Raw genomic sequence first — 27,264 nt, forward strand, 5'->3', positions numbered from 1 at the left:
AAGAGGCGTTTCAGCAGTGTGTTCAGGAGAATCTTCTAGATCAGTATGTTTCCGGTGCAATGGGGAAAGAGGCATTGTTGGATCTGGTTCTAGGAAATAAAGTGGGTCAAATGGATCAAGCGTCAGTCAGGATACATTTAGGAGATGGTGATCATAGTACCATAACGTTTTAAGTTACATGGAAAAGGACAAGGAGCAGCCAAGAGTAAATGCTACAAAACTATCATATTTTTCATAATAGTATTGTGGGATATTATAAGGTAGGTTTATGGTTGAGTGTGTGGATGGTTCTGCCTGTGTAACTGATTTAATTGATTTAGAGTCAGACAGACTGCAAGTTGAAACTATCAGAAAAGTCAGGTGTTAAAAGAAATGGTAATGAGTGAGCTAGAGCCTGAGTCAGTAGATTAGGTGTGAAGGAAAGTTGCATTTTAAGATAAGTGTAAAGATGGTTGGGCTTCAAAGGGATGGTAGGATGTTTAAAACTAACAAGGTAAGCAAGGCCAAGCAGTGTGTTTATTTTTCCCCAAAGGTACTGACCATATTGGCAACATGAAAGATTTTTCTTTTATGGGAAAAGTAAATTTCCAAAGGCATATAGAACAATGGGGTTTTACATATTGAAGAGAAAGAAACATGTATAAAGAAGGATGGAAGGTTATGTGGGGATGTGGCCGTATAACATCTTGAAAGGTACACCGTGTAAAGCAGCCTTGGGGAACAGGCACCAGCCACTTTTGCAGGTCTGCTGTGTCTAGTAACTAAAGTTGTATTAAAAGCCTTTGGAATTCCACTGTTGTGTGGGTGCTGTGGTAACCTTGCTGGATTATTTAAATTTAAAATCTATTTTGGACTGTTGCTTTAAAGTGGGTGCGTAGTTGGGAGTCACGTTAATTAGGAATTTTAGGATTTGTTACAGTATGAAGTAACTATAATCTTGTGTGTTTGAATTCTTTTCTTTTGTTAATAAATATTTTAATTTAATTTTTTAAATCACTAAAGGTGATGGTGGACTCATTACTTCTGAATTCAGTGCACAAATCTTCTTGAAATAAAAAAATTGCAAAACCTTTGTGATGGCATGGCCAAATTTCCCTTGTGGATTTGGTCCACCTGGCACATATCATATGCCACATCATAACATAAAAAGAATTAATTGGAGGGTCGTCATTTTCAATGGGGTGAGAACAGATCTGGTCCAGGTAAATTGGAACAAAGGCTGGCAGGCAAAACTGTAATGGAACAATGACTGCCTTTAAAGAAGAGATGGTTCGGGTACAGTCGAGATGCATTTGAACGAGGAAGAAAGGTAGGACAAACAAAGCCAGAGTCCCCTGGATGATGAAAGGGATTAAACGCAAGATGAAGCAGAAAAATGGCACATGTAACAGAAGTCAGGTTGATAAAACAAATACTGGGCTGAATATAGAAGGTTCAAAGGGGAACTGCAAAAGCAAATAAGAGAAGCAAAGGCAGAGTATGAGAAGAGACTGGTACCTAATATAAAAGGGAGTCCAAAAGTCTTTTACAGACATATAACTAGTAAAAGGGTGATAAAAGGAGGAGAGGAGCCGATTACAGACCAAAAGGAGATTTGTATATGGAAGCAGGAAGCGTGGCTGAGGTACAAAATGAATATTTTGCACCAGTTTTTGACAAAGATGATGATGCTACCGAAGTCATAGTGAAAGAGTAGGCTGTTTAGACACTGTATTGACTAAAAATTGATAAAGAGGAGGTATTAAAAAGTAAGAGTGGAGATTACAGAGAAACTATTATATTCTAATCCTCCTCAGTTGCAGGGATGGTACCAGAGGAGTGGAGAACTGCAAGTGTTATTCCCTTGTTTAAAAAATGGTGCAAGGATAAGTCCAGCAACTGTCGGCCAACCAGTTTAACCTCTGTGGTGAGAAAGCTTTTAGAAACAATAACCCAAAGCAGACACTTGGACAAATGTGAATTAATTAAGGAAAACCAGCATGAATTTGTTTAGAGCAAATTGTGTTTGACTAACTTGATTGAGTTTTTTGTTGAGGCAACAGAGACAGTTGATGAGGCTTATGCAGCTGATGTGGTGTACATGGATTTCCAAAAGGCATCTGATAAAGTGCTACATAGAATCGTAGAACGGTTACTGTACATTTGGTCTGCCATGTCTGTGTTGGCTCTCTGAAAGAGCAATTCACCTGCAGCCCCTCACCCATCTTCCTCCCCATAGCCCTACATATTCTTCCCTTACAGGTGATAATCAGATAACTGGATTATTATCTTGAATGCCTCTGTTAAACCTGCCTCCACCACAATCTCAAGCAGTGCATCCCAGATCCTAACCACTCGCTGTGTGAAAAAAGTTTTTCCTCATGTTGTCGTTGCTTCTTTTGCCAAATACCTTAATTCTGTGCCCTCTGGTTCGAGATTCTGCCACCAGTGGAAACTATTTCTCCCTATTTACTCTGTCCAGGCCCCTCATGATTTTGAATATCTTCATCAAATTTTCTTTGAACGTTCTTTTCCCCAAGGAAAACAGTCCCAACTTCTCCAATCTAAGTCACTGAATTTCCTCATCCCTGGAATGGGCAGACATGTGGCAGATGAAATTTAATGCTGAAAAACGTGAAGTGATACATTTTGGTAGGAAGAGTAAGAGGCGGCAATACAAAATAAAGGATACAATTCTGAAGTGGGTGCAGGAGCTGAGGTATATGAGCCTGGGGTATATGTACACACTGCTGAAGGTCGTGATGGTGCAGGTTGTGAACGTGATTAATAAGGTATATGGGATGCTTGGCTTTATAAGTGGAAGCATAGAGTACAAAAACAATACATTAGAAGCACGTGAAAGCATGAGAGAGAAGATTCAGAAAAGATTTACAAGAATGGTTCAAGGGATGAGGGGCTTCGGTTACTCAGATATATTGGAGAAGTTGGGGCTGTTCTCCCAGAAGAGAAGGTTGAGATGAAATTTGATAGAGACATTCAAACTCATGAGGGACCTGGACAGAGTAGATAGGGAGCAACTATTCTCATCGGTAGAAAGATCAACAACCAGAGGACACCAATTAAAGGTGAATGTCAGAAGAGCCAAATGCGACACAAGGAACTGTTAGGATCTGGAATATTCTGCCTGAGAATTTGGAGGAAGATTCAATCACGGCTTTCAAATGGATATTGGATAATTAGCTGAGAAAAAATTTGCAGGGCTATGGGGAAAAGGTGGGTAAGTATGACCAGCAGAGGCATTCTTGCAGACAGCCAGCATGGACATAACAGGTTGAATGGCCTCAATCAGTGCTGTAACTATTCTAGGATTCTACAAATTCTAAATATTTGGGCTTCAACATAATTATATTTAGAAATCTACAGTTGCTAAGATTTATAAATCACTTGCTTTTTCTGTAAGTGTAGCAGTATTACTGAATATATATAGTCTTATTCTAGCCTTTTGATGAAACACCTTTACGCTTGTGCACTGTCACCCTCCAATTCACACATTTGCTGCCATGGTATCTGCCCTGAGCAATCTGTCTCACATTGCACTAATGAGCAAACACCTGTTAGAATGGAGAAATCCAAACCTTATTAACTGTTATTCAGTTCCAGTAGGCAGCATGGTCATACTCACATCCACCATGTCTGAATTGAGGACTTGAGTTGCAACTGTGATGAAATCACCCACCATCATGGTGAAACCAGGTAAACCAAGTAAGAAGAAGCGAGGTGAACAATGCTTAGTAAGCATGTTCAGCACATCCTAGTTTAGTCAAAGAAGAAAATAGGATTATTAGAAAAATAGAGTGATGAACAATTATGTCACATGTATTTTTTTTAAAAAAAATCTAAGGAGCTAATATTGAAAATGCATCCTGAAGCACAGCAATATGTTAAAGTATCATTAATTAGCTGAATCAAAAATAATAACTAAATACTAGGAACAAATATTCTTCTCTTCAACAGTTAATAAGTATTTGCAATTACACAAGAAAGATTTTGACTTAGATCTCTCACATTAACAGAAAACATTGAGGCTTAGTTTGGCAAATTTGTATAAATTCAGTAAAACTACATCCAAAAATGCAACACTTAAAATTAATTTCAAATGCCTCTATTCTTGATTTCAGTTAAGACTCACAAAGATAATTAGTTTCTTTGCATTCCTTTTGACAGTTGGCATTTGAATACCTTTTGACAGTTAATATTTAAACCAGGTTGAATTATAGATTTCAAAACTAAACATTCTCAGACAGCAGATGGATTCTACTAATAAAACAAGTGCAAAACAAATGCTGACTGTAGGGAAGAACAAAAGATCTACCTGTATGATAAAGAGGCTGATTAATTTGTCATTTTTACATCACACCTGTAATTACAAACACAGCTATGTATTGACCTGAACCATTGTTGTTGGATTTCTGGCATTAAGCAACATAGGAACAGGTGGGAATCCACTTCTGTTGACATATGCTGCTTTTTAAAAATGGATATCAGAAACCCAAGTTCTATAAAGGTGACAATAAGTCAATTTCCCAATGTAGATTATAAACAGGTTAGTTTAAGAAAAATCCTTTATTTCTAAATTAATTCGCTTCTCTCTTATGTAAGTCTATTGCACACACACACAAAGATCAACATCACCAATGAGACTAGACACAACATAATATACAAACTACTGGTTTTAAAGCTAAGATTTTTGTAATATGCCTAATATACAAAAATAAAGATAAACAGGAATGTCCTATAGTAAATTGTTAATTCCACAGTACTAGGAGCTTGGTATGAAACATGAAACAATTTGAAAACTGTGGATTTGCACTGTTCGTGTTCCACTACACTATGACAACAGCAATTTACCATATGATTTTGTTTAAACAAGTGTATTTCTGCAGTACTGTAATGGATTCAAATTTTAATTTTTTGAAAAGAGCTGCCTTTTCCATCAGTGCCAGTTTAAGACCAACAAATACTCAGTGGACATGTATGAGAACCTATGCATGGTTCACTGCCTTCTCCTATTTAATAGTCATGCAAGGAAACAATAAAATCAATAATCATCACTCACTCCATTTTTCCACCAAAAAGAAACTAGCATGAAGTGATTCATGAAGTACAGCTGATGTATTGCTACGAACTATGTACAATAGCTTGGATTGCAAGCCTATCTTATAAAATATATAAAATGCTTTCTTTAGATATATAGTTGGTGATCATTATATAACAAGATGAGAAAAGTTCTCCACCACATAAATTTAGAAAGTCAAACAGATTCCTGTGTATAAGCTCCATTCAGTTGTTAAAAAAAGTCTTAAGAGATAGTCTTCTGTGAAGTCGAACCATCTGTTTATTGTGAGCTAGTGAACATAGTATTTAGTTAGGTTTGGTTTAATCTCCCAAACGTCTTCTGCTTCTGTTATTCAAAATGAGCTTTCCTGATGCATAATGTCAATCATCTATGTGATGGACTCGGTCAGTGCTTGCTGACAAAACAGCAGTACTGTCTAGGCCTCTTTCCCCTCAGTACCATACTAATTAAAGATCTGCTGTGAATGGAAGGGATCCCAGCTGTTGCAAACTGTTGGTTGAAATCCTCAAAAGACAATTTCCTATTTTACACTAAATAAGAATTTTTACAACCTTGTGCCCGGGCTTTGAACCCCATCTCCTCTCCATCGCAAAGACCACCTACTTTCATCTCCACAATGTCGCTCATCCATTTCTCTGCCTCAGCCCATCTGCTGATGAAAACTTCATCCATGTTGTTACCACCCCCAGGCTCAACTATTCCAATGCTCTGAGTCAACACCCATCTTCCACCCTCCATAAACATGAGATTATTCAAAACTCTGCTGCCTGTATCCAAACTCACACAAAATCTCGTTTATTCATCCGCAATGCTCACCAGCCTACAACCTACTGGTTTCCAGTACACCAAGGCTCAATCTTAAAATTTTTAACTGTGTTCAAATCTCCTGACGGCCTTGCCCCTCTCCATCTGTCTAAGCTCCACCAGATTTACTACCCACCAAGATCTGTGTGCTCCTCCAACTCGTCAATTCCCCAATTTCTTTGCCTCACCACTGGCAACCAAATGCTCTGCTATCTAGGCCCTAAGTTGTCATTTCTTCCTCAAACCTCTTTGCCTCTCTCCTCTTTTATGAGGCTATTTAAAACATCTCTTTGGCCAAGCTAATGTCTCCTCCTTTAGCTCATTGTCAACTTTTGTCCAATTACACTCCTATGAAGTGTCGTATGTCATTTTATTATGTTAAAGATGCTAGAACGAAGTTGTTGTCGAACAAACTGCAGACATTTGTCAGGATAGCACTGATTACCTCCACAAGTTAAAGGTCTCCAAAATACAGAATTTGCTTCTGGACAGAAAGTCTCCCTGACACGGTTGCGTCTGACAACACTGACAGACTTCAAAGCTTGGACCTTGATTAGTATGATTTAAATGTGTGGGTGACCAAGGAAATTAAAAGGAACTTTAAAAAAACAATTGTGCACAATTAATTTTAACCAAATTTTCACAAAGTAGTGCATTTTAAAAATAATTAATCAATTATAAATAATGATCTGAGACATCAACTTATACAGACATTGTTTTGTAACAGGACAAAATGGTATAAATACTTCCAGATGTTTATCAGTTTCAAATGAACATAGCTTTTACTCCCTTCATATATTTTGCACAAAGAAAGATGGTTGTGGTTGTTGGAGGTCAATCATCTCAGTTCCAGGACATCATTGCAGGAGTTCCTCAGGGTAGTGTCCTAAGCCCAACCATCTTCAATTGCTTCACCAATGACCTTCCTTCTATCATAAAGGTCAGAAGTGAGGATGTTTGTTGATGACTGCACAATGTTCACCACTCATACTGAAGCAGTCCATATCCAAATGCAGCAAAACCTGGGCAACATCCAGGCTTGGGCTGACAAGTGGCAGGTAACATTCATGCCACACAAGTGCCAGGCAAAGACTATCGCCAACAAGAGAGAATATAACCATCGTCCCTTGCCACTTAATGGTGTTACCATTGTCGAATCCCCCACTAATATCCTGGGGATTACCACTGGCCAAAAACTGAACTTGATAGCCATATAAATACTGTGGCTACAAGAGCAAGTCAGGGGCTAGGAATCCTGTGGCGAGTAACTCACCTCCTGACTCCCCAAAGCCTGTCCACCATCTACAAGACACAAGGCAGGAGTGGGATGGAATGCTCTCCACTTGCCTGAATGCGTGCAGCTCCAGCAACACTCAAGAAGCTCGACACCATCCAGGACAAAGCAGCCCACTTAATTGGCACCACATCCACAAACATTCACTTTTGATGCACACTGGCAGCAGTGTGTAACATCCACGAGATGCACTGCCGGAACTTAAGACTGCTTAGACAGCACCTTCCAAACCCACAATTACCACAATCTAGAAGGACAAGGGCAACAGACATATGGGAACACCAACAGCTGGAAGTTCCCCTGCGAGCCACTCTTGGAAATATATCGCCGTTCCTTCATTGTCACTGGGCAGAAACCTGGCACTTCCTCCCTAGCACTGTGGGTGTATGTACACCACATGAACTGCAGCGGTTCAAGAGGGCAGCTCGCCACCACCTCCTCAAGGGCAATTAGGGTAAATGCCGACCTTGCCAGCGGCACACTCTTTCCATAAACACATACAAAACAATTAGAAATTTTAACACAGGATAGCAAAGCATACCCAGTTGTTGGTAACCTAATTGTCAAATTCCAAAAGTTTCCTATGAATTTCCTATGAATTAATGTAAAATTCTACCAACAAATTACAGAAAGTAGTTACCAAAGATCAGTCAGAAAAAAAAGAGCAAAAATCTTGTGTTGTTACTTTTTCAGTACCAGTGTTGCTCCTTTTTCAGCTTATTGATGTTCTTTTTTTAAGAAGAAAGTGTAACTAATACTTAATATGCTAAAAATATCAAGGCAGGAAGAGCATTCAAAAAAGGGATATATATTGTAGCCTTAGCAAACAGATATTCCACAATTACTCTGGGTAGTCTAACCTGTTAAACTTCAAACTCATCTGAAAGCCACAATCTGTATGGGAAAACTGCAAGATGAGAACATCTGCCCTTTATCAGCAGGATCATAAAAATCATCTAATTCAAATACAGGCATGTTTTTCTTCCCTTTTAAAGCACAGTTCAGTAAATATGAACTGCAGCAGGCTGCTTGCTACCTGGTAAATGAATCACTTTAATTGAATGCTTTGTACACAGTGCTTGCAGAAATGCAAGCAGTAGTGAAAACATATGGTGGTAGCAAAAAGCAGTTGGTGAGTGCACTTTGTTACTGCGACAATCCCTTCATTGCTGGATGACTGACTGTTGATGAACAAAATCTGCAAAATGATTTTGTTCACACTGTTAATTTCAAGTATTTTATTAGTGCGCCGTTTATTTCATTTAGGTGAAAAGAGTCAATGAAGTAGAAAAAAAGCACAGCTGTTTGTGTAATTAACAACCATGAAAACATGTATATGTATTTCTGGAAAAAATAGGCCTGCTCAAAGTTATTAAATGGTGTTAGAACTTGAGGGGAATAACAGTGAGTGGGTAGATGGGAGTTGAGGCTGTTCCTCACCAGGGGGAAAGAGAAGTGCGAAACAAGAGGGACAAGTAATTAAGGCAAAGTCTGGAAGGTTCTAGGGAAAGTAAGGGGCAAAGTTCTGTTGTGTTCTGACTCATCACCAATTTATTATTAAACACACAGTTTCATGTACAGTTGCGCCTGTAGTTTCTATAGAAGTTGATAAGTTCTTCATCTAGAGTTGTCTGTGGGTTTTCATAATAGTACTGACAAAAATACACACAACGTCTGAACTCTTTAGTTCTGCTTGTAACAAAATGATGAACCATTTTGCAGTAAATCGTCTTACTTATAAAAAAACAAGTTTCTTTTTAAATACAAGGCACTTAGGAGCAGTGCTATTCTGTACAGAACACTGTTCGAATTGTGCTTCATCCTACCAACATAAGATATCTGCCATAACCTTGGATTTAGCAAATAAAAAAATCGGTTGATGAAATAGGCAACACCAATGCTAAAACTAGCAAAACATACTTTAATTCAAGCAATTATTACTTAAATTTCCAATAAAAAAGCAAAGTCAAAAATATATATCTATATTTATTTCAGCATCAAGGCAGAATAAGCTTAATATCTCAATTTCAAAAAGGCAGCTCACCACCACCTTCTCAAGGGCAACTAGAGATGGGCAATAAATGCTGGGCCAGCCAGCGAAGCTCACATCCCGAGAACAAATAAAAAAAAAAATTAATTAATTGGTCATTTTGCTGCTCATATACTACCATTGTCCATTAAATGTAGCATTTTATATATACTGTATGATCAAAATATAGAAACAAGCAAACTAAATTTGTTGGCATACTCTTCTTATCCTTGAGGCCTACCCTCTTGCTTCCTTGATCCCATTCTCACGACACTCTTAACCACCTAACCCCTTCTCCTAGCCCCCACAGCAGCAAACATTCCTTTCTGTTCAGGCATGGTCATGTACCCTTTTGAAATCCTTACATCTTCATCGAAAAACCCATCCTCAAAACCTTAGCTCAACCCCAACCTCCTAATCATTTGAAATTCCAGATTTGATTCCCTCTAATGAGTTTTGGTACACCAACAGCACGGAAACAGCCCTAACATTACAAATGAAACGTACAGTGGCCATTAGGCATAGTCCTCCTCATTCTCGCAAATCTTGATACAGCCAATCGCATTATCTTCTGCCTATATTTCTTCTCTTTTATCCAGCTTGGTGGATCTGCCCTCACTTAGTTCCACTCTTGCACATCAGTTAATAGCCACAGCAATTCTAGCAATGGCTTCTTCTCCCACTCATGCAGTGTCACCTTAGGAGGCCTCCCAAAAATCTATCCTTAGCCCTTCCTTCTTTCTTAACTGCGTGCTGCCTGTCAGTGACATTATCCACAGATGCCTCACCATCATGTTTCTTAACCTCCTCCGCTACCTCTGGGCTTCCAGACGCTGTCTGACATCCAGTCTTGAATGAGCAGTAATGTTTTACCAGTTACATATTTGTAAGATGGGAGCTAATATCTTCAGATCCCACCACCAACTCCAACCCTCCTTGTCCAACATCTCAGGCTGAATCAGATACTGTGCAATCTCAGTGTCCTGTTAAATCTTGAGCTGAATTTCCAACTCTATATCCTCTCCATCATAAACAGCATATTTCCAAATCCATAATATCAACTACCGTGCTTCCCCCCACACCACCCCCCTGCCCCCCCAACCCATTTGCTGCTGACAATTTCATCCATGTCTTTGTCACCTCCAGACTCAATTATTCCAACGGTCAGCCTCCTATCCTCTAAAAGGTTCAGGTGTAAAACTCTGTTTACGACACCATATAACTAACAGTTGTTGTTGTCCCTCTACTTCAATGGTTTTCTGTCTCTTCCTGCCTTGAATTTATAAGTCTCATCCTTGTCTTTAAATCCATTCATGGCCTTGGTCTGGTAATTTCAGTAATCTCCTCCAGACTACATTGAGCATTATTCCTTTTTGCTCAACCATGGAAAGTTCTAAGCTTCAGTAGCATCATCTGCACCAAGTCAGTTAATATTCTCAGTACCTTTTTAGTCTTTAAAAGCATAGATCTAGAAATTGGACTTAGTTTCATTCTGTCTTTGGTGTAAAACGGGCATAACAAAGACTAATTTCAAGGACCAACATCTATGCCCCGTGGGTATCTGAAAGAGATCCAAATATTGGGCTAGCCTGTTTTTCAGGCATTCAGGGCAGCTGCCTTAAACAGGCGTTAGGCTCCTTTTATATGTTAATGAGGGACTTTACACCTGTTATAGGAAACCTTTTGAAAATTGAACCTCCCTAAATGAAGCAGGGACCGGACTTGCTCCATTCAGGTTTCGCCACTGTGAATGTGGACGCGCAAACAGTTTACCAAAAGGGCATGTAAAAATATTTCTTGAATTTTCATATGAAGTCTGAACAGCAGTCTTATTCTTTCCAGTTCCACACCAATGCTGAGGGCTGCAGCCAGCTGCAATCAGCACTCCCTCCATGATTTTCCTGCAGCTGAAAAAATACCTTTTTTTAAAAAACTCACTTTCAACCGCTTGGATTTGAATGGCAGTGGATAATATCCACACTCAACTAAAGGGTCATATCCATACAAACAGATGGATTGCAAAACTTCATGTGTCACAGGACTGAATCACTATGATGCTATCTCTGCTGCCTCAGGCTAAGAAGGAGGTCAACAGTACAAAACTGAATTTGCTTTGCAGCATACAAACCAGCAGCTGCTTTAAATAGTAAGACAGCTTGCCTAGTTTTTAAAAAGCAAAGAGATGACACCACATTCTGTGGGACTTAACAGACAGAATTGTAAAAGCATCCCATCCATTATTGCACTTAATTACTGCACAGGTTTACACGTCTAGAATGACTACTTGCCTGAGGTACAAGAGGGATGTTACTGCTCAAGAATCTGTTCCCAACTATGAATTGTTGTCTTAAGAGGAAAGAGGGTAGTTAGCCAAGAGAACCACTTCCTGCTTTCCTCCTCCCACTACTCCAAAGAAAGGACTCTATTCCATTTGCACTTAATATAGTTTTTTTCTTTTCTAAAATATATTTAAGGTTCTTTTGAAAATCTTGCAATTTGTTAGTTAATAACTATATATTAAAAATTATCAAAAATATTAAAACTTTCAGTTTCATTAGGTCATGACGTTCAGGGCAAAAAAAACTATCCTCACTAGGATTCATTTTGTTACAGGAATTTCAGCTGCAACAAAATGAAACCTGGAAGGTAAACTATGTATTACACCAAAGATTATACAAAAGAATGGTTATACCCTTTCAAGTCATACTACATTTGCTCGGATGGGTAGTACAATTTAGCTGCCTGAAGACGCAATAACTCCTGGTACTGTATACAGCAGCAACGCAACCTGAGAATATTGCATATGGCTCTAGCATATTCCCAGTTAAATTACTGACGGCAACACATACTAAATATCCAAAATTCTGCTCATGTGTGAGACTATGCAAAACTTTGATATCCTTATTCAAAATCCAATTTGTGTTTTGGATTATTTTTTAAAATAATGACTGTTATAACTACATACTTCGATTAACAGTGAACAAAAATATACATCAACAAATTGACCAAAAATATCTGGCAATTATTTCATTATTCTTTTTCAAAACAATAAAATTCCAATAAGTTATTCTTTCGAGTAATATTTGCATTATTCACTTTGGAAATCTACTGACCACATGACAGATGGGAAAAGGGGGGCTTGACTTGTAATTGTAGTAATCATTTTAATTTTATCCAATTTTTATCCATTCATAATGAAAAAATGTATTATTTACTTATTACTACATTGAAGAACATGAGAATTAGGATGTTAAATTATCTTTGTAGCATGAATGGAACTGAACTCCACTTGAAAAACTAGTGCCGTTAAAACCATAATCAATCTGACTTGTTTAATGGCTGCTGTGCAATTTGAGAGATCCAGCAATGCTTATAGAGCACTGCTGTTTTAATTCACACCCCTAAGTTTATTATTGGCAGTTACTCATTTACAATTAATTACTGGCTGTTGATACCTCAGCCATCTGGCACCCTCTGAAATGGTATTACTATCTAACAATCGCTACAGTGCTTAAACTAAGCTTTAAGACTTCTCTACAACATATGGGAATTTACAGCAAGTATGATGAATAGCATTGTGAATATTGCTTCAAATTAATCCAGGAAAAAGAGGATCAGAGGACATTAATTTAAAACAGATACTACGAAATACTTCTTTACTCAAAGAGTGATAAATGTTTGGAGCAATGTAACAGGCAGCATATGAAGAGGCAAAAATATCAACACTCTTCAAAAGAGACTGCTATTATTAAAGAGTTAGGGTACTAGAGATGGTGTTCCGATGGTCTGAATGCCCTTTTCTCATCCATAACATTTCCTATGCTCTTAATTATTAGACAGGCTTGCTGACTACACCTAAAGCAAAAACGAAGGGTCAGACTTGAAATGTTAACTGTTTATATCTCCACAGATGCTGCCAGACATGCTAGGTATTTCCAGCATTTCTGTTTTTATCAGTTTACTGAGACCTTACTTCAAGATTTCGTTAAATACCCTCAACTGTGAATACACTTCTATATGCACATAGTTTAGAGATTTTCAAGTTAAATGCTACAATGTATAAGGTACAAAATTCAGCATCCTTGCCATTATTAGAACACGTTTCCTATGATTGTTTTATAATATGCATTAGCCAAAACACAAGCTATTCTAGTAAAACCTTTAACAAAATGTCATATATTCTCAAAAAATTAAAAATAATATTGTATACTAGAAATAAAAGGTTGTGGTTATGTGCGCCATCTGGGGGTAGAAATTAGCAAAACATCAGTGAGGGGATGTATGTGCAGTTAGTTGTGGTACAAATATGCATTATTTCACTTCACATGCCCTGTTTTGAAAAAACATTGACTGCAGCTAATCCATCAGATTTATTAATTTATAATAGGTAGAAATTGAAATCAAACACTCAATAACTTAACTCACCTTGTTCCTCTCCAGGAACAGAGCAGTATATGAGACTTCCAAACCGAATTTTCCTTTGCAGTTTTCAAAATAATTTTTATTTATATAGCACCTTTTACAACCTCAGAAGTTGTAATGTATGCAATGCGGCAGCCAAATTGCATACAGCAAGATCCCACAAACATCAATGCAATAATAACCAAATAATCTGTTTTTTTAAGTGTTGCTGGAAGGGTAAATATTGGCCAGGCAACCGGGAGGGATTCTCCAGGTCTTCTTCATATATTGCCATGGAATCTTTACATCCATTTGAGAGGGCAGACAGGTACACTGTTTAACATCCCTTCTGACTTGGCAGCATTCCCTCTCTACTGTACTGGCATGACAGCCTGCTCCAGTCTCCGGAGTGGGACATGAAACCACAAACTTTTCACTCAAAGACGAGTGCGCTACCATTGAGCCACGAAAGGCGCTATATGTTAATAACCACAAATACGTATCTAAAAGTAGATAAGTGAGCTACATATTAAAGGCATAATCTAAGATACCACATAACACAATAAGCACAGAACTGAAGCGCCACAAAGCACACTTAGAAGTCTCAAGTAACGCTAAAGGTCCCACTCTCTACAGTAAACATTTAGAGCATTTGTTGATTAACTCATTTGAAAACATTTATATAAGAATGCTATTGAAGGTTCCAGGAAAAGGACAGGCTGGTATGATATACATAACACAAAGTTTTTGTACTGTTCCGTTCCATGATGCTCTTCCCAAAGGTAGATCCTTGGCTCATTATCCGGTGATGCTTCATCCTAAGTCATTTTTCAGAAGCTCACTCTCAGGCAGGGTGAGGAGGCAGGTCCCAAGGCTACCTCAGCCAGAATGGGAATTGAACCCACACTGTTGGCATTATTCAGAACTATATGCTAGCCATCTAGCCAACTGAGCTAACCAGCCACCTCTGTGCTGTTAACGCAACAGAAATATTTCAGGAAGAAGACAACAGGTACAAATCCAAATATAATGTGTGCACTTTCCATGGTTGCACAGTCAACTCCAGCATGACTCATCCAACGCACTTTACTATTTCAGAAATACATGCTTTCTCTTGGCGACATCATCCACAAATATGGGCTCTGTTTCTGTATGCACATCAATAAAAACCTTAGCTGTCACCGCTCAACCCCACAACATTTGCCAAACAGGCAAACATCAAGCTGCAGATGAATCACAACTTCAAAATAAACATCAGGAAGAGCAAAGCTAGTTTGCTTAGTTTCTTCCAGAATCTCTGCACTTCAGCACCAGTTCCATTCTGTCCTCTGACTGTTCAATCAACTGCACTGTCCTGCTAACTTCGAGCTAAACCAAACCCCACATTTACATAAGAGCTTATTTTCATCTGATATACTGTCTTTTCATTTCTCTATTTGCTTTTTATATACCATGAGCAAATGCAATCAAGCAAAATAAATCACTAAAACAGCAACACAATCTCTTGCAAAGCTGTTCATATACTTTTATTATTGACTTCTTTTCAAACAAAGAAACAAGTTCATATGCAAGGAATCAAAACATAAACATCTGCCTTTTATTAGACACCAGCTAACAATTTGCCATGTCATTTTTATGAATGTATACTTTTTAAAAAAAACTACAGGGGTATTACCATGGACTGGACAATTGAAGTATTATTTCAATACCTCATAACTAATATACCTTTAATCACAAAACATTTTGACCCCATGTTCCATAGTTCGACTAATAACAGGAGCTTATATTACAACAATATCCTGTAATCTGTACAGCATTACTCATCCCTTCAGTGATTATGTGAGGAAATTAGCTGCACAGTCTTATTGTGCACAGTGGTAAATATTAAATATCAAAGAGTGAAGAATTGAAGCTCAAGCTGTCATCCACAATCAGCTGGATATAACTGACGTGGAACAAATTATCATATTAAAGGTTTAGTTTGATCTATTCCACAAAGTGTTAATTCACAGTTTTTTCTCCTGTCTGGGAGGTCAAACAAATAGCTCAACCTTTTAAAGCAGTTTATAGCTAGTCACACAAGTGGCATCTGATTAAATGCCAAGTGCTTCCTAAGAATTCCTACCAGAGACTCCGTCCAGATGACTTGTCCATTCAGTAAAGGCAACGACCACTAAAACTGGTGGTGCCCATTTTTTCATGGCTTTCGTGTTCTTGCTACCATCTTTTGGGTGAGCTACTGGGTTCCTGGACCGCTTACGCGTTTGATCAGTCTTTCCTTCGTGAAGCATGGTGTCCGTTATGCTCTCTACGAGGCCGATGGCCAGGGCTCTCGTTTCGGGATCGCCGGTAACTGTCATCAATTCTTCAGCTGATTTCAGCTGGTCATCCAGATCCCTGTATTTCGGGATACTGGCTGGGTGACGCCCTTTCTTTGCCACTTTGGGATCGCTCCCTGGCACCGTCTCTGCGTCCTCCCCTTGAGGTGGATTTTCCACGTCCAAAGCACCTTCGGCCTGGCTGCTTTGCGTCGCTGGTATCTCTGTTGACTTCTGCCCTGCTTTCAGGAGACATCGTCTCTTCGAGCCAATCTGTTTATTTGTTTTGGATGTTAGATGGACCGCAATCTTTTTGTTTATATCTGCGCAGCCTTTGTACTGCTTCTCCAAATTTATGAGGAGTTCTGTTTCCTCTTGCGTCCATTTGTAGTCTCTCCGGCCAGGTTTACCCTGTCGTGAGTGAGCTGCAATTCTTTTTTCATTCCGTACTTCCGCGTGTCGCTGGCGTTCGTGCTGGCTGAGTCCACTCTGTGATGTGAATTCCATTTCGCAATGTTCACATTTGAAGATCGTACCTGTAAGGGGGGGCCTCACCCCTTTACACTTGCTGTAGTGACATGCGATGGAGTGGTACTCGCCAGTTTTCCCACACTTGGAACATCTCGTACGGATGATTTTGATTTGGTGTTTACTGGCCATATGCTTGCAGAACTCACTTAATCCAGAGCCTGTGGAACACTTTATACCCACTACTGAAGGGCCACAAGTGTTCTTTGGTGCAACTCCTTCTCAGATAGTACTGTGAAAATGAGTAACACAACGAGATAATAGGAGTCTGTATTATATTTCATTTGGTGATGAATCTGCATACATTTTTCTCCCTATAATGAGGGTCTTTCAAATAAGCCTGCACTGGGCACAAATGGGGTTTCTCCATTGATCACAAATGCCACATGGTAGGAATTCCTAGATTTTTCCTCTTTGGAGAACATCTGTATCAACTGCCTGTATGATCTGTGCTTATGTGACTACTTTGGACTTTGTCAGGTTGCAAGAGTTCAGGTCAGTCAGAAATTGTTTTTCCTTGGGTCACTCACATGACTGTGAGTGAAATACTGAGCTTTCTTACCCAGGGCAATGTTTCCCGCATCTAGCAAGCAACAACTTCAAAACTTCATTTTTGCATCTTGACTGCTTCAGGAAAATGATTACCCCAAATTTATTTTGAAGGATAGAGGCATGGGAAAAATCGACTACTATATCAAACAGTATCTGATATTTAATGACTTCACAGGATGTAGTCATTAAATAAAATTCTCAAAAAAGCAGCTATTAGCAGTCCAGTGCAATACAGTGAATGGTGGAAGGAGAGGTGGATGTGACAAGCTCTTTTCAAAAAAATGAAATTATAGTGGTCATTCTGGACAGCTGGGGTGAACATCCCATAATTTAAAAAAAACGACTGCTGCTTGGCTGATGCGAACTTCACTGATCTCAGAGCTTTCCAAAACTGCCCTCTTCAGGCCATGTTTGGAATGGCTCATGAATTTAATGCTTTTTAAAATACCCGATCTTCAAATAAGCTATTATCTGAAACAGGCTATTCCATCAGCTTCTTCTACCAGTCTGGAAACTTGAGACAGCATCCTGGATAGCCATATAGGCTCCTGCATCTACAACATTCAAGGTTTACTTCTTCCAGCATCAGCAGTTTAACCTACAGTCAGTCCTCAGCTGTCAGAATTAGCCAGCATCCAATTCCTATCTGAGAACTAGCCAAGTCAGCCTTGGTGGTATGTTTGTGTATGAATTACCCAGGATATCTGGTGGCAGGCCAGATGAATTTGTAACACTCCCAGGGAATAAAGCTCCTTTCCCAATTGATTCTGCTTTCTCCTTAAAAATCTGACACGTGGGACTTGGAACATGACAGTTTATAGAACACCATGGAGTTTATAAAGACAAAATAAGAGTTTGTCACCCATCTCCACCTCCTTCTCAGAGACAGAAGAGTTTGTCACTGGCAAATTACGTACCTAGAGTTACATGATAAGAAACATGAAGTCTCCCTTGCTTAGGATAAGACATGGATTAGTGCTGTTTCTGTAGCCAAAGCAAGTACTTGGCCTATTTGAGACAGTGATAAATACTCTTAGCTGCTGCAGCAATAAAATCAAGACAAGTTAGTAACCTGGACAATTCAGTCACTCAATAAATGTCAAACTGGAAGCTAAATCCATGTCAAGCTGATAAGTGCAAAAAACTGCGGATGCTGGAAATCCAAAACAAAAATAAAAATATCTGGAAAAACTCAGGTCTTGCAGCATCTGCAGAGAGGAGCACAGTTAACGTTTCGAGTCCATATGACTCTTCAACAGAACTAAGTAAAAAGAGAAAAGAGTTGAAATATAAGTGGGTTTAAGGTGGGGGTGGGACAGGTAGAGCTGGATAAAGGGCCAGTGATAGGTGAAGATAGCCAAAAGATGTCATAAACAAAAGGACAAAGAGGTGTTGAAGGTGGTGATATTATCTAAGGAATGTGCTAATTAAGGGTAGAAAGCAGGGCAAGGTACAGATAGCCCTAGCCCTAGTGGGCAACACCTGTGCCTTTACTTCCCCTCTCCTCACCGTCCAAGGGCCCAAGCACTCCTTTCAAGTGAAGCAGCATTTCACTTGCACCTCCCTCAATTTAGTCTACTGCATTCGCTGCTCCCAATGCGGTTTCCTCTACATTGGAGAGACCAAACGCAGACTGAGTGACCGCTTTGCAGAATACCTTTGGTATGTCCACAAGCATGACCCAGACCTCCCTGTTGCTTGCCATTTCAACACTCCACCCTGCTCTCATGCCCACATGTCTGTCCTTGGCGTGCTGCATTGTTCCAGTGAAGCTCAACGCAAACTGGAGGAACAGTACCTCATCTTCTGACTAGGCACTTTACAGCCTTCCGGACTGAATATTGAGTTCAACAATTTTAGATCATGAACTCGCTCCTCCATCCCCACCCCCTTTCCAATCCCCCTTTTCTTTCTTTTTTTTCCAATAATTTATATAGATTTTTCTTTTCCCACCTATTTCCATTATTTTTAAATGTATTTCCATGCATTGTTTTATCTCTACCTTTTAGCCTATTTTGATTCCTTCACCCCACCCCCACTAGGGCTATCTGTACCCTGTTTGCCCTGCTTTCTACCCTTAATTAGCACATTCCCTAGATAATATCACCACCTTCAACACCTCTTTGTCCTTTTGTCTATGACATGTTTTGGTTATCTCCACCTATCACTGGCCCTCTATCCAGCTCTACCTGTCCCCCCCACCCCCCTTAAACCAGCTTATATTTCACCTCTTTTCTATTTTTACTTAGTTCTGTTGAAGGGTCATACGGACTCGAAACGTTAACTGTGTTCCTCTCCGCAGATGCTGCCAGACCTGCTGAGTTTTTCCAGGTATTTTTGTTTTTGTTCAAGCTGATACGTGACTGGTACCAGATGAACCTGGAGACCCCTGCCTAGAACCTTCTCCCCATACACAAATTAAAATGTTAATATGCTACATATGATCTTTTTTCAGTGGAAATATTACAATGCTCCTTCCCTAGATTTTCATTCTCAACATCAACAGTTTGAAGCTGGGGCTGGACACTTGTGTCAGTGAGCTGCATAATTGCACAGAAATAGAAGCCCCCAACTTCAACCTCCATGCGTAAAAATGTGGAACAAGCACAGTCGAGTCAGGTATGGCTCATAATGAGTGATATGTTATCTAAAGCTGGAACTTTTTGCCAGCTGGATACCAAATAAAATGGTGAATTTGCCAACCCTACGAATCAAAGTATATTTCATCATGAATTTATTGTGAAGGGAAACATGTGCTATCAACATCCCACAATAGTATTACAATTCAAACCTCCAGCCACACACTGCTCAAATTGAGCCCAGTATCAACAACACCTGGCAAGTCTAGATTCCCCAATCCAATCATATCTATAAATCCATTCATTCATCTCCAGTAACGGTGGCTTAACATCACCTAAGTCTCTGAGGTGGCCTGGTTCAAAGGCACATTTATATTGGAGGTTGTTAGCTCTCATTGTGGGAGAGTGGTACCCACATTTACACTGGTAAATTAAGTTCCTTAATCTTAATGACAGAAACATATGCACATCACATAACATAACAGAAAAGCGCTATGATGCTGACACCCAGCTCTAGGTAACAAAGGCATGGATGATCAGCAGACGAGCTGAAGGAGGGGCAGAGGTGGGCAATGTTACAGAGATGCAAGTAGATGGTTTTGGTAATGGAGAGGGTATGAAGTTGGAAGTTCAGATCAAGGTTAATTAGGATACTAGATTGTAAACAGTCTGGTCCAGATTTACACAGCGGGAGACAGATGAAACCACTGGCTAGCGAATGTAGTTTGTGGCAAGGACTGAAGACAATGGCTTTGGTCTTCTCAAAATTGAAATGGAGGAACTTCCCGCTCATCCAACATTAGATACCTGACAAGAAACATGCCAACTTGAAGACAGTGGAGGGGTTCAGAGAAGTGTGAGGTAATGCATTTGGGGAGAGCAAACAAAGCTAGGGATGCACAATAAATGGAGGATATAGGGAGTAGTAGAGGAAATGAGAGACCTTGTGGATAACGTGGTAAAGAAATCATATTGAACACTTTGCTTTATTGGACGAGGTACAGGGTACAAAAGCAGAGATGTAATGAGGGAACTGTTTAAAATGCTGGTTAAGCCACAGCTGGAATTTTGTGTACAGTTCTGGTCGCCACATTACAGGTTGGACATAATTACTCAGGAGAGAGCACAGAGGAGATTTACAAGAATGTTGCCAAGACTTGAAAATTGCAGCTGTGAGCAAAGGTTGGATAGGCTGCGTTTGTTTTCCTTAGAACTGAGAAGGTGAAGGGGTGACCTAATTGAGGTGTACAAGATTATGAAGGGCATAGATAAGAGTAGACAGGGGTACCCCGTATCCCCTAGTGGAGAGATCAACTACCAGGGGGCACAGATTTAAGGTGATTGGTAGAAGGATTAGAGGGGACATGAGGAAAAACTTCTTCACTCAGGGGGTGGTGGGTGTTCGGGATTTGCTGCCTGGTTTTGTGGTGGAGGCAAAAACGCTCAACTCATTTAAAAGTTACCTGGTTCTGTACCTAAAGTGTTGTAACCTGCAAGGCTATGGACCAGGTGCTGGAAGGTGGGATTAGAATGGGCAGCTAGCTTTTTTATTTTTTGGCCGGCGCAGAAATAATGGCCTCTTTCTGTGCCGTAACTTTTCTATGGCCAAGAGAAGCAGTAATATGATCGATACTAAACTATTCCCAAAGCTCTCCTAGCAGCCCCCCACTTTGCACCCTCAGTAAACTTGATTCATCCAAAACTCTATTGCCCATATCCTAATTTGCACTAGGTCCCATTCACCCATCACCCCTGTGCTTGCTGGCCCACATTATCTCCTTGTCTCGCAAAGCCTAAAATTTTAAAATGCTCACCCCTGTTTTCAAATCCCTCCATGACCTCACCCCTCCTTATCGCTGTAAGCTCCTCCAGCCCTCCAAGATCTCTGCACTCCTCTAATTCTGGCCTTTTGCACATACCTGATTTTCATCATTCGCTGCTGGAGACAATGCCTTCAGCTGTCTGGGCCCCAGGCTCTGAAATTCCATCCTAAATGTCCTCTCCTCTCTACCTCTCTCTTCTCCTTTAAGACACTCCTTAAAATTTATCTCTTTGACCAAGAATTTGGTGACCTGTTCTAATATCTCCTTAGGTAGCTCGGAGACAAATGTTTTTTGATAACTTTCCTGTCGAGCAGCTTAGGATACAAGGTGCTAAATACTAGCAATTTGTTGCTGTAACAAGTGTCTTTGGGCTGGTAAGCAAAATGACCCAACCTGATAAAAACAAAAAACTGTGGATGCTGGAAATCCAAAACAAAAACAGAAACAGAAATACCTGGAAAAACTCAGCAGGTCTGGCAGCATCGGCAGAGAAGAGTACAGTTGACGTTTCGAGTCCTCATGACCCTTCAACAGAACTAAGTAAAAATAGGAAAGGGGTGAAGTTTCAGCTGATTTTGGGGGGGGGGGGGGGGGGGTTGTTGGGACAAGCAGCCAGTGATAGGAGGAGATAACCAAAAGATGTCACAGACAAAAGAACAAAGAGGTGTTGAAGGTGATATTATCTAAAGGAATGTGCTAATTAAGAGTGGAGAGCAGGACAAGCAAGGTACAGATAGCTCTAGTGGGGGTGAGGTGAAATAAGACTAAAAGAGCATAAAAGGTATAGATAAACGATGGGTGGAAATATATTTAAAAATAATGGAAATAGGTGGGAAAAGGAAAATCTATATAAATTAAAAAATCTATATAACTTATTGGAAAAAACAAAAAGGATGGGGAAGAAACGGAAAGGGGGTGGGGATGGAGGAGGGAGTTCAAGATCTAAAATTGTTGAACTCAATATTCAGTCCGGAAGGCTGTAAAGTGCCTAGTCGGAAGATGAGGTGCTGTTCCTCCAGTTTGTGTTGAGCTTCACTGGAACAATGCAGCAAGCCAAGGACAGACATGTGGGCATGAGAGCAGGGTGGAGTGTTGAAATGGCAAGCGACAGGGAGGTCTGGGTCATGCTTGTGGACAGACCGCAGGTGTTCTGCAAAGTGGTCACCCAGTCTGCCTTTGTAGAGGAAACTGTATTGGGAGCAACAAATGCAGTAGACTAAGTTGGGGGAAGTGCAAGTGAAATACTGCTTCACTTGAAAGGAGTGTTTGGGCCCTTGGACGATGAGGAGAGAGGAAGTGAAGGGGCAGGTGTTGCGTCTTCTGCATTTGCATGGGGAGGTGCCGTGGGAGGGGGTTGAGGAGTAGGGGGTGATGGAGGAGTGGACCAGGGTGCAGGGTGTCACGGAGGGAACGATCCACGATCCCTACGGAATGCCGCGGGGGGGGGGGGGGGGGGCGGCAGCGGTGAAGGGAAGATATGTTTGGTGGTGGCATCATGCTGGAGTTGGCAGAAATGGCGGAGGATGATCCTTTGAATGTGGAAGCTGGTGGGGTGATAAGTGACGACAAGGGGGACCCTATCATGTTTCTGGGAAGGAGCCCTAACCCTAACCCTAGCCCAAGCCCAACCTGAGTCATTCTAGATGTCTCTACAAATAAAAGAATTCTTAATCGATACAGAAAACAGACCTGGGCAGGATTCAAGTCTAGACCTCAGAAGTAAAAGGATCTCAGAGGTGATCTGACACACGGCAAATCTCAGTCCACAGAATTAACTATGTAGTATTATTGTTTACTTGAGAGCTAAACCCAAGGATAAACTACAAATGCATACTGTGAAAGACATACTTACGAAACATTTTAACAGGACATTTGTAATATTGAATAGGTGGCTGTTGTTAAAAGATAGGTATTAAAATGAGATTTGTTTTTATTAATACTCTGCAAACGGCCTTTATTGCTTTTACTAAAAGACAGAAAGAAACAAAGAAAATGTGAAGGGCTAACCCACAAAGAGGTAAACTTTGATGTTCCAGTCACTAGAAAAAGGCTCATTACCTCTAACCTTTTCCAGTCAAAGATAAGGTATTCAAGGCTATTTTCTTCTCCATTGAGAAGATGTCAGATTCAAAAACATTGCTTTACAGGTATTCAAAGGAGGCTTCATAGCTTGAGTTCCAATGCTAAGACCAGCTGATATTTGCAGTTTGATTCAAATCATCTATGTTCTGAGACAAGGACAAAACTTTTATTATCATTTAGGTCACTAAAGTGCTGTGGTTGAGGTCCTTATCTGGACTGCCAAGCTCTCTCAGAACAGTTTATACAGCTCCTCCCAATAAATGGTTCAGATGATCAATTTCTGTTGGTTAATCAGGAATTCACTATTGGCAGATGCATATGAATTCAGACTGCTCTTGCATCCTGAATATTTGACATTGAGGAAAAACTTTGGTGAGTACCTGTATCAATGTACTGGCAGGTGCCAATAAGACTACCATGCCAACATTTGCCATGTTGTGATACCTACAAACGGGTTTTTCTAATTTTGTCCTGTTTATCAATCATCATGGAGACTTTGCTGGAATTCACAAGGTAATTATGAAAAAGGACAACAATGCAGCCTACCTTCTTCCATCTACCCACAGAGAACCTACAATGACATTTTCTGGGTCATTAATGAACACCGGGTCAAGATGTCTCCCATTTCCTCAGTTCTTTTGGTGACCTCCTCTGTTTCCTCAAATGCTGGAAGTATGTCATAAAGCAACACTTTGTATTTTCTTTCTGCCTTCAAGCTTTGCGCCAATCCTCTTTATATTTAGTATTTATGGTTTGGTATTCTGAACTTTGTAAGTGTGGAAATAAAATTTCAAACTACGGTCTCACATCAATACAGAGAGGATCATAGGGGTCAAGTCTTTAAAAAAACTTAAATGGAACAGAAATGGAGGAGATTGTCAACTGAAATGGGTACATTACTGCAATCATATATTTGGCACACAACGCATAGGACAGAACTCGGTCCATTTGTCATTTAGTAGTTTGTTTGTACTAAGTCACTATTTTCCCCCAAATTTTTTTTACACTTACTTTAGAACAACCTTGCTTTAGTTTAGAACATGACACTTCATTTTGATTTTTAAATTAAAACTTGAAGAAGAAAATAGTTGTATTACCTGATCCTCACACACAATGCCTCGGTGTATCACATGATAAAAGTGTACTAAGAAATCAGAATTTGGCAAGACATCTTGACGCTTAGTCATAATGTCACAGATTAGTTTGTAGGCTTGCAGTTTTCCCTCCTTATATTCATTGGGCAGAGTTGTTGCCTAAAAAAGTTACAGCAATACTATTAGACTGCATGAGTTATTGATAAGCTTAGACTCAATTTTTAATTTAAATTTAAAAAAACAGACACAAATACGCTTTGATCTAAACATAAAAAAATAGAAGCAGGCAGTGGTCATTTGGTCCTTCAAGCCTGCTCCGCCATTCAATATGATCATGGCTGATCCTCTATCTCAACACCATACTCCAGCACTCTCCCCATACCCTGGAAGTCTTTAGAGTCTACAAATCTATTTCCTTCCTAAATATATTCAGTGGCTTGGCCTCCACAGCCCTCTGGCACAGAATTCCGCAGGTTCACCACCCTCAGCGAAAAACTTTCTCCACATCTCAGTCCTAAATGGCCTGTATCCTGAGATTATGGCCCTTTGTTTGAGAACTACCCCCCACCAGAGCAAACATCAGCCCTGCATCCAGTCTGTCCAGCCCTGTCAGAATTTTATACATTTCAATGAGATCCCCTCTCATTCTTCTAAATTTCAGTCCAATTAGGGATGGGCAATAAATGCTGGCCAAGCCAGCAATGCCCACATCTCATGAATTATTTTGCATTATTTTCTAATTCTATTAAGTTATAAAAAATGCTTTTTCAGGCAGATACCTGTGATTTCATATCAAATTGAAAATTCCCTTAATTTTACTTTTGGTTTCTCAGTGTTCCATTTGGTTTAGGTGCTAACTGATGCTATCATAATAGTCAGCCCAATCTCTCCTCATACAACGATCCTGTCATCCCAGGAATCAGTCCTGAACCTTCACTGCATTCCCTCTATGGCAAGTATATCCTTTCTTAGGTAAGGAGACCAAAACTGTACACAATACTCCAGGTGTGGTTTCATCAAGGCCCAGTACAGCTGCAATAAGACATTCTTGCTCCTGTACTCAAGTCCTCTCGCAATGAAGGCCAACGTACCATTTGCCTTCTTAACTGCTTGCTGCACCTGCATACCTGCTTTAAGTGATAGGTGTACAAGGACAACTGAGTCCCTTTGTATATCAACATTTCCCAATCTATCACCATTTAAATAATAGTCTGCCATTCTGTTTTTCCTACCAAAGTGGATAACTTCACACTTATTCTGCATCTGCCATGTATTTGGCCATTCACTCAACTTGTCTAAATTGCTAAATCTACTTGATTGAAATTTAAGCCCATTTTGTTTTACATTTCTGCAAACTGCATCAAAATTAATGAAAGGTCATCGACCTGTTTCTCTCTCCACAGATGCTGCCTGGCCTGCACAGTATTTGCAGCATTTTGCTTTTTTTTCCTCCAAATTTCACGTTTCCAGCATCTGCCATTTTTTGCTTTTGTATATATGAACTCTTGGAATTTATTCACTTCTCTATTATGATAGCATCAGTTAGCACCTAAACTAAATGGAACAAGGAGAAACCAAAAGTATATTTAAGGGAATTTTCAATTTGATATGAAATCATAGGTATCTGCCTGAAAAAGCATTTTTTATAACTTAGTAGAATTAGAAAATAATGCAAAATAATTCATGAGATGTGGGCATTGCTGGCTAGGCCAGCATTTATTGCCCATCCCTAATTGCCCTGTTCAGAGAGCATTTTAAGAGTCAGCCAGACTGTTGTGGGTCTGGAGTCACATGTAGGCCAGACCAGGTAAGGACAGCAGATTTCCTTCCCTTAAGGGCATTAGTGAACCAGATGGATTTATTACAACAATCGACAATGGTTTTCATGGTCATCATTAGACTTTAATTCCAGATTTTTATTCTGACATGGTGGGATTCGAACCCAGGTCCCCAGGGCATTACCCTGGGTCTCTGAAATAACAGTCCAGCAACAATACCTCATTGCCACCGCCTCCCATAATTACTTCACGTTTCTATACTTTTTTAAATTTGTTCATGGGATGTGGGTGTCACTGGCTAGACCAGCATTTATTGCCCATCCCTAATTGCCCTGTTCAGAGGGCATTTAAGAGTCAACCACACTGCTGTGGGTCTGGAGTCATTCACCATGTATCTGAATACGTCAAAATATGAAATTCTATTGTCATTGTCCTGAAACTACTGGCCCTTCTTCTGTAAATAAAGATAATATCTTCTGTGAATAACGTATGTGTCCTTCCTTTCCCCAACTTCTCTCTTCCAACCACAGCCCAACTAAAATGCCCACTCAGCTTTTAGTTCAAAGTTCTGATGAAAGATTATGCCAGAAACTTTGACATGATTTCACTCTTTAGAAGTGAGGGCTAAACATACTTGTAGCAATTCATTTTGTTTCAGGTTTGCAATATTTGCAATCTTTAAAATAAATGATAAGGAGTATGCTTGTTTACCTTAAACAGCCAGGACACAAACATACGAAGAGGTGGAATCAGAATTGGCGATTGTGGTGAAATCTGATTATCTAGACTGATACCCAGGTTGTCTCTAATCTAAAATGGGAAAAAAAAACACAAATATCAATCTTCTTAGGCTTATAAAAAAGAGCAATCAGCACAAGAAGCAATAAAATATAGTCCAACTGTTA

The 27,264-nt window shown here is 39.8% G+C and overlaps 1 protein-coding gene across 8 annotated transcripts in view; it reads right to left on the reverse strand.

Annotated features, from left to right (window-relative positions):
* ralgapa2 (Ral GTPase activating protein catalytic subunit alpha 2) overlaps positions 1-27,264 on the reverse strand; it is a 554,472-nt gene that overhangs the window by 292,858 nt on the left and 234,350 nt on the right. For all 8 annotated transcript variants that reach the window (XR_005942422.1, XR_005942420.1, XR_005942421.1 and 5 more), the window contains exons 23-25: positions 27,071-27,169; positions 24,585-24,740; positions 3,623-3,751 (exon numbers count right to left, since the gene is read on the reverse strand). Coding sequence is in view for 5 of the 8 variants with exons in the window: in XM_041183014.1 (XP_041038948.1) it covers positions 3,623-3,751; positions 24,585-24,740; positions 27,071-27,169 (384 nt within the window). In the remaining 3 variants the exon portion in view is untranslated. The remainder of the gene's footprint in view (positions 1-3,622; positions 3,752-24,584; positions 24,741-27,070; positions 27,170-27,264) is intronic.

The sequence above is a fragment of the Carcharodon carcharias genome, chromosome 2 (genome assembly GCF_017639515.1).
Source record: "Carcharodon carcharias isolate sCarCar2 chromosome 2, sCarCar2.pri, whole genome shotgun sequence".
NCBI lineage: Eukaryota > Metazoa > Chordata > Chondrichthyes > Lamniformes > Lamnidae > Carcharodon > Carcharodon carcharias.